General features: G+C 31.3%; 1 protein-coding gene across 1 annotated transcript in view; it reads right to left on the bottom strand.

Annotated features, from left to right (window-relative positions):
• Positions 1–3859: 3859 nt before the first annotated feature.
• The window catches only part of LOC137620859 (spondin-1-like), a 50143-nt gene continuing 39301 nt past the window's right edge, over positions 3860–14701 (bottom strand). Inside the window, exons 6-8 of the mRNA XM_068351306.1 lie at positions 9528–9797; positions 8316–8598; positions 3860–6884 (exon numbers count right to left, since the gene is read on the bottom strand). Coding sequence (XP_068207407.1) covers positions 6685–6884; positions 8316–8598; positions 9528–9797 — 753 coding nt within the window. The 3' untranslated portion in view covers positions 3860–6684. The remainder of the gene's footprint in view (positions 6885–8315; positions 8599–9527; positions 9798–14701) is intronic.

The raw sequence follows: 14701 nt of genomic DNA, 5'->3' as shown, positions 1-14701 counted from the left end.
TATTCTCACTAACTATTGTGATCTGGTATCACTGTTTGCCTGTCAAGCATACTCAATTGTATGGACAGGGCTCTTACTTACCTGACTTTTTTAAGATTACTTGAAAACCCGACAAATGATATGTAATCTCCAAGACGTTCTAACATGCTATACCGTGCATCTAAATCTATACATTTGACAAGGCCCAAATAAGATGGGAGAGATTTCTCTTTTTTTTTGTTTACCTTTTGCTTGGTCGTCCTTTAGATTTCTGCATCGAAAGCAGTGACCAAGGACGTCGTGACGTCAGTTCATATAGATTATTCAATTAATTGGTATGATAGTTTTACATTTTAACTTGTGATGTATATATACTGGATGTGTGTGTATATATCACATATACATAGTGTATATATGCATATATCTACTGTATGTATATATATATATATATATATATATATATATATATATATATATATATATATATATATATATATATCCTGATGTATGTACACATATGTTATATATCACCCATACACATTATGTATATACAGTATATTATATATATAAATATATATATATATATATATATATATATATATATATATACATGTATATATATATGTGTATGTATACACACACACACATATATATATATATATATATATATATATATATATATATATATATATACTGTATATATCCACGTATATATATATATATATATATATATATATATATATATATATATATATATATATATATATTATATATATATATATATATATATATATATATATATATATATATATATATATATATATATATATATACACATACATACATATTCTAGCATGCTTTTGTTTCGCTCACGATCGAACTAACACACACATGTACGAACGCATTGTATATTTAATTAACCAGTAAAATCATCACTTTTTTTTTTTTTTGTCTCGTTATTTAATCGGCTTCGGATTGATACCTTTATTTGGGCCAGTTCAAGTTTAACTATCACACCGACACCATGAAATAGCTTAAGGCAGAAAAGTTCTTTTCTTTATCTCGAGAGAGTTGCTGCTAGTCTACGGTTGCAAGGTTTGTATACTTTTTACTGTTGTATATTTCACATTAGTTCACGTTTTCCGTCTAAAAACTTATAATTTTAAACAAGAATTATAGTTTTTAAAGCATGTTGTTTGGGAGGTTTATTTTCGAAGTTTAATTCGTGGCATTTGAGGGGTTTAAAAATATATAGATACTGATTACTTAACGATATAAAAAAAAATATACAGATCTGAATATTATTCAATTGAACACTTCAATATGCTTTACGAGAAAAACAGTTGCCAACGTGTGACTTTTTAAGTTTAATTTGTGGTGTTTGGTGGGTTTGAAAAATATCAATACTTGTTATTTAAGAATTTGAATAATTATATATTTATATCTGAATATTCAATTTAACACTTCAATACTTTCTACAGGAAGAAATAAATGCTAACTTTTGACTTTTTAACTTTAATTTATGGTATTTGACGGTTTTGAAAATATATCAATACGTGATACTTAAAGAGGAAAAAATTATATATATATATATATATATATATATATATATATATATATATATATATATATATATATATATATATATATATATATATATATACACACACATACATACATGAATATTATTCAATTTAGCACTTCATTAAGTTCTACGAGGAAAAAAAACGTTGTAAAATCTCTTTCACTCAATTTCAAGTTTGAAAACTCAGCAGATGAAGAATTTGAATAGAAATACATTCCATGCATTCGTGTGACACAAGACCTTAATTAAAAAAAAGTCCCCATTTAAAACTGCGGATACAAATCCAACTCCAGGCGAGGTTTATATCTACCGATTCCAGTAATACAATGTGTACGTTAAATTCACTCAAAAACTGAATATCAGTTTAAGTGAAATGAATAAAAACCCAGGTGAAGGAAATTTCATTTGAATCTAATGCTTCCACCCAGAAATGAGTATTACGATTAGCCTACGAAACGCAGAGCTGGAATACCTAAGTGTTATTTATATATCAGTAATTTAGTAATTTCGAGGGAAGTAGTTGACGATCTATACGTAATAGTTTGTTTGGAGCTGCTGAACATAACATTTGTGTCTGTTCTAAAATTTCGAATAAATCACTATTGAACAACATTTTTTCCTTCTATTATGAAATCATGTCGAATTTTTTGTAGTGATTTATATTTATACGTAACAGTTTGTTTGTAACTCACTATTGAACATAAGAACATTTGTGTGTATTCTAAAATTTCGAATAAATCACTGTTGAACAAAATTCTTTCCTTCTATTATGAAATCATGTCGAATTATTAGTAATGATTTTTATTTATTTTTATATGTTATCTTGTTATTGAATTGTCATCTAAGTCGTTATTTTTTGTTGAACAAAATCATTTGTATCTATTCTGAAATGTTGATTTTTTAATTAGCTTTGAATTTATGTACTACAAAATATCTTTATAGGCATTTTTATCTTCAAATTGTTATTTTTTGTTGAACAAAATTATTTGTATCCATTTTAAAATCAGGTCGATTTTTTATTGGTGATTGAATTTATTTTTTACAAGTTATCTAGTTATTGAAAATATCCTTAACTCGTTATTTTTTTTCTGTAAAAGGAAATCATAATTTTTAAACTAGTCAAATGTTCATGTAAATTTTGGCTTTTTTCGTTAAATGTTGTGTTTATCTCGAAACTTTGCGAATACTGTACTTGCTCAGCTAAAGATTTTTGAAGCAAGTCGTATATTGAAAATTAGTTTTGACAGTATTAGTGTGGCACTGTTAGTTTACAAACTGACAAGATACCTCATGAATCTAGTGCGAGCAACAGTGGGTTGCGACGAGGTACCATTAGTTTGTGTACAGTATATATATATATATATATATATATATATATATATATATATATATATATATATATATATATATATATATATATATGCTGTGTAGGTATATTACACATTCATACATATATATAGTTATATAACATTTAGGATGTATATATTATATATGTATATTTATGTATATGTGTATATATATATATTGTATATATGTGTATATATATATATGTATATATATATGTATATATATATATATATATATATATATATGTATATATATATGTATATATATATATATATATATATATATATATATATATATATATATATATATATATATATATATATATATATATATATATATATATTGTCATTATACAAACAAATTCGATGGCAATTCGCAAATTACATTGTTAGACCATCAACTTCCTTTCATTACAAAAATAAAATAAAAAAGTCAAGTTTTCAATTTCATGAAAATATTGAGAATTCTTCTTTTTTCTATTTTTCTTTCAACATAGGCCGTTCCTTCAATGCATGATAAGCACCTTCCCATTTATTGCACAAACAAGCGAAGAGACGGAGAGACCTCAATGCATTACGTCTGCGCTGTACCGTAGCAGGAAATTTGCTTTGCTTAAATATGTATTATATAGTCGCCGCAAAGATTCCGGGCAAAATAAGCCACACCCCCTGATGACGCGATAGCCAATCATGTAGTCTCCCGCGTTAATAGGTAACGTGGTAGATAACGGGATTGGCTATGACGTCATCTGGGGGTGGGGCTTACTTCGTCCGGAATCTTAGCAGGGACTATGGTCATAGAAGTTAGAAAACATACTAGATCCTACTGGTGGTCTTTTGAGAACCTTTATTTAAAGATTTCGGGGATTCAATCACAATTTCAAAATGATAATTTTATTTGCATTGTCTTGCAATAGGGCCAATTTAATTTTGTGTTTTTCGAGAGAGAGAGAGAGAGAGAGAGAGAGAGAGAGAGAGAGAGAGAGAGAGAGAGAGAGAGAGGAGAGGGGAGAGAGAGAGAGAGAGAGAGAGAGAATCCCAAAAAGAAATAGAATTATTGATATAACTTGGTGGTTTTTGTCAGAGAGAGAGAGAGAGGAGAGAGGAGAGAGAGAGAGAGAGAGAGAGAGAGAGAGAGAGAGAGAGAGAGAGAGAGAGAGAGAGAGAGAGAACCCCGAAATGAAAATAGAATGATCGATATAACTTATAATCTGAGTCCATTGCGTTTTGCAAATAACTGCCCAACCAATGAAACCGGCAAATTTGTTTTCATCGCATTTTCCTCAATTATTTTTATATACAGATTATGTACAGCGTTGATCCTAAAAACATTATTATTATTTCTTTAATGTCGTTAAACCCATGCGTGGCTTAGAGTGTGCAGGAAAACACCTAAGAGTAAGTTTGACTTCACACATTCATCGTAATATAGTACTGTATCCATCCATTTCCGTTACACTACAAGTTATCTACGTCGTTAAGCCTAGATATATATTATTATTATCATTATTATTATTATTAGAATACTTGCACTGATAATAGAGCTATTAGCTTAATGTCATAGAAAAAAAAACAGGACCACTGTAGCAAAGCGTGATATTTCTTGTAACTGTTCATTCAAAAATAAAAGCTATTTTGAAAAGAAAATACGAGACGTAAAATCATTACCTGAAGCAAGTGATCCGCTTCATGACACACCTCAAAAACCTAAAAAAAAAAAAAAAAAGTCCTAGTGACTCTTTAAGCTTTCCCAAAATTGAGAGTTATTATAACCCAAAAAGTTACGAAAGGACATGAACTGAAAAAAAAGTAAAAAGTCCTAGTGACGCTCTAAGCTTTCCAAAATTTAGAGAATTATTATTTTTAAAAAATTGCACGAGGAAAGGACACGATGGATATTTCAATTTCGAAAAGAAAAGATGATAGAGAGAGTAGAAGAAAGAATAGAAAGAAGTGCCTTGCAAATCGGTTTGTTTTAACTGCTGTTTTGTGATGTGGTCTAAGTCAAACTGCAAAGTTGTAGAAGTCACCTGTATGCTTTTGGGTATCACTTTTAGCATTTTTGACCTTATGTGACCTTATTTTCAGCAGTCAGACTCGCTTTTGGCAATAAAGGTCTTATTTGCTGTAGTTTGACTGTTACATTTAGCAATACAGGCCTTATGGACAGTAGTTTGACTATTACTTTTAGCAATACAGGCCTTATTTACAGTAGTTGGACTGTTACTTTTAGCAATGTAGACTTTATTTTCAACAGTCAGACTGTTACTTTTAGCAATAAAAGCCTTATTTACAGTAGTCAGACTGTTACTTTTAGCAATAAAGGCCTTATTTATAGTAGTCTGACTGTTACTTTTAGCAATAAAGGTATTATTTTCAGTAGTTTGACTTACTTTTAGCAATATATACCTTTATTGTCAGTAGTCTGATCGTTACTTTTAGTAATGTAGACCCTGCTGCATGTTCAGATGTCTGCTTGTTACTTTTATTTTCATAGAAGTTACTTCCAGTTGTTACTTAAAAATCCTTCAGTCGTTACTAAATGTTTTTGCTCATCCGAAGTAGCTATACCGAATTGCGATCAAATACCAAGCAATTTCCCGTAATAAAGTTTCTTCCACATCCCTTTAATCACAAATGAGAAATTATTGCACGAAAACAAAAATAAAACACAAACCAATATGAAATCGATACCAAAAGAAAAAATGTCATCTGGGATGATTATTTTTTTTCGAGACGAAAACTATTAAACTTATATTGATGGTGAATTACCGATGATTTGACACTTCATATCAAATAGTTGGGTCAAGAAGACGACCATAGACAAAGGGAGAGAGTGGGTGGGGTTTGAGGGGGATGTAACAATTTAAACTTATATTCACATGGTTGGACTTAGTAAATAATTAGTATTTTATTTTAATGAAATCAGGGCTTAATTTCCAAACTAAAATGAACGCCAATTTGGGATGAAAAGTCAGCGGGGAATTCCTGGGAGTAATTGTCCCTCGTTACTTTTAATTGACGTAAGATTTACGTCTCTTTTATTTATTGAAGGGTAACTTCTTACTTATCAATAAACCGACATTTCCTGATTTCAAATGGGCAATCTTTCCATTTTTAAATCTACGCAAAAGGAATTCCTGCCATATTATCCATCCAAAATGAAATCCAGTCCTTCGTTAACTACATGAAATCTCTGGCATGTTTTTAACTACCACGTAAACGCAAAATTGATTTTTAGAAATCCTCTAAGAAGAAAATCCATGTGATTCGAATACTAGGACATAAGCAAATCCATCATTTTCGGTATTGGAAAATGAAATGGAAAAATTAAAGCAATTGTTAACTGATACTTATGTGCACACGAGCTAACAAACCTTTCTGCCTACTAGTGAGCTTAGTTTTACTCCCTTTCCCCAAATGGGCTAAATTAATAAAGAAATCTTTCAAAATACCCTCTCCAAAAACTAAAGAAGACCGTATAAAAATAATAATAATAATAAAAGACATATCATATATAAAAAATTCTTGTGTCTCCATTGTCCTCTAGCACGTTATGGCCAGATCAAAAATCTACTCTAAGCAGGTTAGGGAAGAATGACTAAACTCCTCTACCGTTTTGCTCCTCAGCATTTAAACCCTTTCCAAGAAGGATTAAATCCTCCTCCTTCGAGCTATGTCGAGAGAGAGCTTCTTGTATCTCCTCAATTTCAACTAATTTTTTTTTTTACTTTTTTCCCTCTTGTTTAACTTCATCCTGGGTCATTGTTCAGATTACGACCAGTTGAAGTAGTCCCTCTGACAGGCTCTGGCCGACCCGCACCAGGTGGTTTCCTCGAGGACGGGGCACACCTTGCCACCTCGCCGGGCGTGTTTCACAATGGTTCGTGTCCTGGTCTGTTCGCCGATGCCACAGGTAATGCTGCAGGGGGACCATTCGGACCATTCGGAGACGCGGCAGTCACGTGGAGGACCTGTGGACATGGCAGAAGGGGAAAGAATAATAAGACCGTTCAAGCTAAATTGACTGAGGTTGTAACAGAATGAATAGATGGGGGAAAGGTATCTGGCTAGCAGAAAGTGATGATAATTGGCAAAGACTGGTAAAAGCTTCTGAGTGTTGAGTGTGAATGATAGTTCAAGGGAAAGAATAATTAGACTGTCTAAGCCAAATTAACTGAGGTTGTCACAGGATGATTAGATGGAGGAAAGTATCTGGCTAGCAGATAGTGATGAGAATTTGCAGACTGATAAAAGTTTCTGAATGTTGAGTGTGAATGATAGGTTAACAAAACTATTAGTGCCAAGCAGATAGTGATGAGTATTTGCAGACACTGGCAAAAGCTTTTGGATGTTGAGAGAGAATGATAGATTAGCTAAACAAAGCACGTTAATAGTAGAAGAATTGTTGCTAAGCAGACAGTAATGAGAGTCTGCAGAGACTGGTAAAAGCATTTAAATGTTGAGTGTGCGTGATAGATGAACTAGACTATCAGTGCCAAGCAGATAGTGATGAGAATTTTCAGAGGCTGGTAAAAGAATATAAGTGTGAATGATAGCAAACCTATTGCAATGTGGGCAATGTAAAAATGATTTCATAGGGGCCAGTTTTGAAATAGTTAACTTTTGGAATAGTTTGTGATTCGAATCAATTGATTCTGTGGACAGAAAAATATACGAACCATTGATAAAACGGGAAAATAATTGAGTTACTTTGCAAATAGGAATGGGTTTGGTATTACATACTGAGGATTTAAAATCTCTCTCTCTCTCCTCTCTCTCTCTCTCTCTCTCTCTCTCTCTCTCTCTCTCTCTCTCTCTCAAGAGCAAGAGTAAGGATATTAATACTTAGATGGACAATGTTAATGAACTAGATTCTCTCTCTCTCTCTCTCTCTCTCTCTCTCTCTCTCTCTCTCTCTCTCTCAAGAGCAGGAGTAAGGATTTTAATACTTTGATGGACAATGTTAATGAACCAGATTTCTCTCTCTCTCTCTCTCTCTCTCTCTCTCTCTCTCTCTCTCTCTCTCTCGAGCAAGAGTAAGAGTAATGATATTAATACTTAGATGGACAATGTTAATGAACTAGATTCTCTTTCTCTCTCTCTCTCTCTCTCTCTCTCTCTCTCTCTCTCTCTCTCTCTCTCTCAAGCAAGAGTAAGGGTATTAATACTTTGATGGACAATGTTAATGAACTAGATTTTCTCTCTCTCTCTCTCTCTCTCTCTCTCTCTCTCTCTCTCTCTCTCTCTCTCTCTCTCTCTCTCTCTCAAGAGCAAGAGTGAGGATTTTTATACTTTGATGGACATTGTAAATTAACCAGATTTCTCTCTCTCTCTCTCTCTCTCTCTCTCTCTCTCTCTCTCTCTCTCTCTCTCTCTCTCTCTCTCATACATATAACACTTACGGATCTTCTTGAGTCCCTTCCTGCGTCTCCTCCTTTCCTTCTTCTTCTGCTTCTGCTTCCTCTTGGCCCTCCGTTCCATTTGGATGTTCTTCACGATGTCGTCGATAACCGCCATGGCGCTCGACGAGTTCAGACGGTTACGGTTCCCGTAGGGTGAGGATGGGCTGCGGTTCGATGTGCTTTCGGAGGCGGCGCCCCTTTGGCTAGGGCTTCCTCCTTCTGCGTCCTCCATGGCTGTTTCGTCGTCGTCTTCGTCGTCTACGGCGTTGCTCATGGCCGATCCCTGCGGGGTACGAGGAGGGTAATTGTTTATGGGTTAGGGTAATGAAAAAGGCTGAATTTGCGGGTTGTTGAATGTTATGTGTAATCAATAACTTGATGAATGTGATTACCCCCGCCAAGGAAGTTATAAAATGACCTGATTATTTATTTATTTATTTATTTATTTACTTATCTATCTATTTGTATGTCTGTGAGCAGGATTACGTCAAAGCTTCTTACCGTATTTTCACCAAATTTTAATAACGGATAGGTATTACGATTTGTAAAAACACATTAAAGTTTGGATGTGATCTGGATCAAAATCGCGATTCTGATTATTGTTATTATTATGTAGTAGATTCATCCACGGTCAACATATGAAAAGGGGAAAGCTTGGTCCGTAGACTTGAGTAAAATTATGAGTATCTTCATTGACGGAGGTTTGAAATCTCTGATTACTCTTTTTTTTTTTTTTTTTATTAATATATTCTGTTTAACATATTTTCTATAAAAACATCTAACCGAGGAGACATCAGAGGATCACTAAGCATGTGTGTTCAAAGAGAACATGAATTTTATATGTAAAGGTGAAAATTATGGCATTTAGAAAGTTTGATTTCACCTGTTTAAAGAGAGTGGAATCAGTAGTTGTGTAAGGATGCAAATAGAGAAAAACTAATTAATAAATTCTGAGAAAAATATGTGATTAAAATTAAATTGATAATGATGATGATTATTATTATTATTATTATTATTATTATTATTAGTAGTAGTAGTAGTAGTAGTAGTAGTAGTAGTAGTAGTATAATTATTAATATTAACCTTTATTATTATTATCATTATTATTATTATTTATCCTTATAATTGTTATTATAATAATTGAATAGTTAAACTAAGAACATGTATGTAAAGGTGAGAATTGTGGTCTCCAGAAAGTTGAATTTCACCTACTTTTTCGGATGCTCGAGGCGACGGTGTATTTGGACGCGGAATAGCGTTTTCCAGGGAGTCATGGATTCCAGGCTCCGTGACTGTCCACTCGGGGGTAGAGGTGTCGATTGAAGGTAGCCGGTGGGAGCGGTGGCGGTGGTGAACACGGGGATCCTCCGTTGTAGGAAGTGGGGTTGTTGTTGTGGTAGAGGTTGTGGATGTGGTGGTGCTGGAACCGATGACGCCCTTGGGCGTGAAGTTTCTTCCAGAGGTTATGTAAGAGACGCGGTTCTGGAGGGGCAAATGAAATGGGGGTGGTGAAGTTATTCAAGTATCTTAGGTTGAATTATGGATTACAATTTATATATTAAAATGAACTACTTGTTTTTAAGTACTCAAGACTATAGGCCTTAACTGTTCATTTAAAGTTACTTAGGACTAAATGCCGTAACTGTTTTTTTTTTTTTTTTTTTTTTTTTTTTAAAGTACTTAAGACTATAGGCCTTAACTTTTTTTGTTTTAAATGGCACTCAAGACAATAAGCCTCAACCTTTTTTTTTTTAAGTGCTTAAGACTATAGGCCTTAACTGTGTTTTTTTAAAAGTGCCCAAGTCTATAGGCCTTAATTTTTTATTTTTTAAAAAGGTACTCAAGACAATAGGCCTCAACTGTTTTTTTTTTTTTTTAAGTATTTAAGACTATAGGCCTTAACTGTTTTTTAAATACCTAAAGCCTATAGACCTGAACTTACAAAAAAAAAAAAAAAAAAAAAAAATCCCTATTTGATTATTGTAGTCTCTCATGACAGTTATATTTTCCTTTTATATTTATTTTGAAGCCTGAACGTCGGCCAGTGTACTGAAGTATAACATTGAAAGGAAATAATTGTTTCATATGCCATGAACTTGTTGAAAGATTTTGACATACAACACATCTGTCAACTTCAAAATCAACAACAAATGCATGCACGGGGTTTGCATATTGCATTCACAGAGACATGCATGGCTGTAGGTTCATTGTTCTGATATACGTACGGTATATTGTGTTAGTCATTTGAAAAAAAAAAAAGACAGAACAGCCTTATTTAATTTGATTTATTTTTTGCGTATGTTTTTGTTATTTCATCTATCAAATATGAATCTGCATGAATGCAATGCGTGTCCGTCAGGATTTATCATCTATGCAATATTTTTTTCTGCACAATTCTTTTCAGCCATAATGGTGTAAATTCAATTTTTTTCCTAAATTACGAGGAGCTAATGAACTAATCTTAAATTGTATAAGGTTATATAATTATATATTTCTTGTAATACGTCATGCAAATGCAGTAATTAACTGTAATTAACAACGTATGTTTCCAATAAAAAAGGAACACTATCTTAAAACTATTTTCAAAAGAATATTAGTTTTCATTATCATTTTAATTCAAAGATGAAAATTTTAATCATAGACTTTTGGAGTTAGGTATCGAATAAAGAATGCAGATATCTTTATTTTGTACTTAGACATCAATTAGAGAATACAAATATCTTATTTTGTACTTTGACGTCAATTAAAGAGTGTAATTATCTTTATTTTTTTATTTTGACATAAATTAAAGAATGAAAATGCCCTTTTTTTGAACTTTGAAATCAATTAAAGAATGAAAATTCCTTTTTTTTTTCACTTCGACATCAATTAAAAATGCAAATATCTTTATTTTGTATTTTGATATCAATTGAAAAATGCAAATATCTTTATTTTGTACGTGACATAATTTAAAGAATGAAAATACCTTTTTTTACTTTGATATAAATTAAAGAAAGAAAATACCTTTTTCTTATACTTCGACATCAATTAAAGAGTGCAAATATCTTTATTTTGTACTTCGACATCAATTAAAGAGTGCAAATATCTTTATTTTGTACGTCGACATCAATTAAAATACAAATATCTTCTTTAAGTAATTCGCCATCAATTAAAAATGAAAATATCTTTTTGCTTCGCCTCAGACGCCATCTCTGCTAAAGGGTTTACAAGAATCCATTCTGCCTAGAATTAACCAAAAGCACAAAGGAAATGTGGAAAGGGACGGACAAAGCAAACGGAGGACTAAGAATAAAGAGTAAACGTTATAGGAAATCTTAAATTCAGCCAAATTCTCAAACTGAGAGTCTATGTCAAGCATTTGCTACATTACAGCATTATCACTAAAGGGATGAGTAATTCTATAAATATTTTAAGGTATATTAGCAAGATTTTACAGGTATGTATGCACACACAAGCATTAGACAGCCTTGCAATTGTGTTCAGATTTATTGATTTCACATCAGAATTAGCATAATTTGCCTCATAGAATAGATTTTTTGGTAAATAACGTAATAGACTTCCACTTGCCATTATTGTCCCTAAGTTACCTTCATCATTTTGGAATCATAATTGGTATTTTCGTTTCCGTCCAAATAATTCACCTGCAGTTTTCTATCTTAATTTTTTTTTGTTTATGTAATTTTTACCCTAGTTTTCGTATAAATAATTCACCTGCAGTTTTCTACCTTAATTTTTTTTTTCATATAATTTTTACCCTAGTTTTCGTATAAATAATTCACCTGCAGTTTTCTACCTTAATTTTTTTTGTTTATATAATTTTTTACCCTAGTTTTCGTATAAATAATTCACCTGCAGTTTTCTATATTAAATTTATTTTACATAATCTTTACTCCAATATTCGTATAAATAATTCACCTGCAAATATATCAAATATATCAGAGTTTTCTTCAGTTGCCGCAACTTTTCACACGACTACCAAGTACTATTTATTGCATATTAACGAGGTTATTGATCAAATCTGGTTCTTTGATTTATGACCCATGGGAAAGGTATCTATACGAAAGGATTCCAGATAACTTTATCTAGGGAGAATACCCATTTAAAAATAATATTTTTTATTTTTTTTTTATTTTAGACTAACATAAGTTATCTCAGACAATTTAGGCATTCTCCAAAATTGTTGTTTTTTTATCTAGATCAAAGATAATTGACCTAACCCCTGAAACTCCTTTATTTAGAATATGATACTAACATAGCATAATTTCAACTATTTACACATTCTCGTATATATATATATATATATATATATATATATATATATATATATATATATATATATATATATATATATATATATATATATATATATATATATATATTCAAATAAGCCATACATATTTTTGATACATTAATGTCTGGATTCTCTTAACGACCTCGGGGTCAGAGCCCCAGGCGAAATCACACAAAGACAAGAGCTTGTGACCGGCTTGTCTTTGTGTGATTTCGCTTGGGGCTCTGATCCTGAGGTCGTTAAGAGAATCCAGACATTAATGTATCAAAAATATGTATGGCTTATTTGAATATATATGAAAAACACGTCTAAATGTGCAAAATTTATCATATATATATATATATATATATATATATATATATATATATATATATATATATATATGTATATATATATATATATATTATATATATATGTATATATATATATATATATATATATATATATATATATATATATATATATATATATATATATATATATATATATATATATATATATTACACCATCTTCTAATATTTCAGAGGATCTTGTCGTATATCCAACGTTTTCGTAAAACTTTCCTTTCATTTCCTCATTTCCAGCACTTCTCAGTCTCTCTGCACTGAGCAAAGTTTCGGCAGCTCCCCGTTTATTTCTTTCTCCTCCATTCAAAGCCTACATTTCGCTTCCATAAAAGACCTACCCTGGAAACTCTCTCCTCCATTCCATGTGTCGACTCTTTTTCCAGGCGCTTCCTGTTTCTCATAACACCTGGAAAGCTATTTTGGTCTTTCTTTCTTTCCTCTATCTTGAGCACTCGCGATTTGTAGTCACGCCTGATCCTATAGTCAATTTATTTTAGTGAGGCAGATTTGCACCGACTATCAGGGTTGCCCTTTTAACTCGGAAATTTTCCTAATAGCTGATTGGTCGGAAGTATTTTTGTCCGAATACTTCCGACCAATCAGCGATCAGGAAACTTTTCCGAGCTAAAAGGGCACCCCTGCTAGTTGGTGCAAATCTGCCTCACTAAAAAAAAACTGACTATAGGTAATTTCTTATGTAATATAAAACAGTCATTGAACTATGGGTGAACTCCCTGTGCACTAAACTTCCATAATAATTGTCACGTCATACGTTACACTCAAGGCTTATTAGTGACGTGTTTAATCATCCCAAATGCAGTGCATTTATCAATACAATATGTGTAACTATATAATTTGACTATTTATCTATCTATCTATCTATCTTTATATGTACTATATATATGTACTGTATATATACATACTATATATATGTATATATATATATATATATATATATATATATATATATATATATATATTTATATATATATATATATATATATATATATATATATATATATATATATATATTTATATATATATATATATATATATATATATATATATATATATATATATATATATATATATATATATATATACCATACGTCTTATTATATTAAAAGTAAAGTGGATGATGCCTTCCATTTTCTCAGCAAATCTTGAGGAATGAAGCTGCAGATGTCAAACCCCATTTTTCTTAAAATCAAATAGATAATGACACCTATTTATAACTGGATGAACTCTCGGAATTTTTTTTTTATTTCTGTGGGTGCAAATGTATATCTATTACTTGCACGCACGTAGAATAAAAAAAACTTAAATTATCTTTTCTTGATACATACCAAGAACCATGAAAAAGAAAAAAAGAAAAAGGAAAAAAAAAATGTAATGTCGCGTCGTTCTCCTATGTGGTGTATCCAAAAATCCTCTTTGTTGAAATAACACTGTCCTACATTTTTCCCCTCGCTTTTTTATCCAAGTGGGAATAATGCAACATTCAAAAGGAAGGCTAAAAATACTCCAGTGTTTACTGCTGTGTGAGATATCATTTCGAAATAGCCATTTATTTATTTAGGGGGTGTTAATGATTTTTTCTTTTCACGGAATGCTTTTAGTGAATTTTGAGCTATAACGTTACGTTTTATTGTTTTTAATTTGAAGAGTATCACTTTAGCTAATATGTCTTTGAAATAAATGCTAATTTTATGTAATTGTACCTTATTTAACACAGGTTAATGATTACT

The sequence above is a fragment of the Palaemon carinicauda genome, chromosome 27 (assembly GCF_036898095.1).
Source record: "Palaemon carinicauda isolate YSFRI2023 chromosome 27, ASM3689809v2, whole genome shotgun sequence".
NCBI lineage: Eukaryota > Metazoa > Arthropoda > Malacostraca > Decapoda > Palaemonidae > Palaemon > Palaemon carinicauda.
This window is presented reverse-complemented; position numbering and strand designations above follow the sequence as displayed.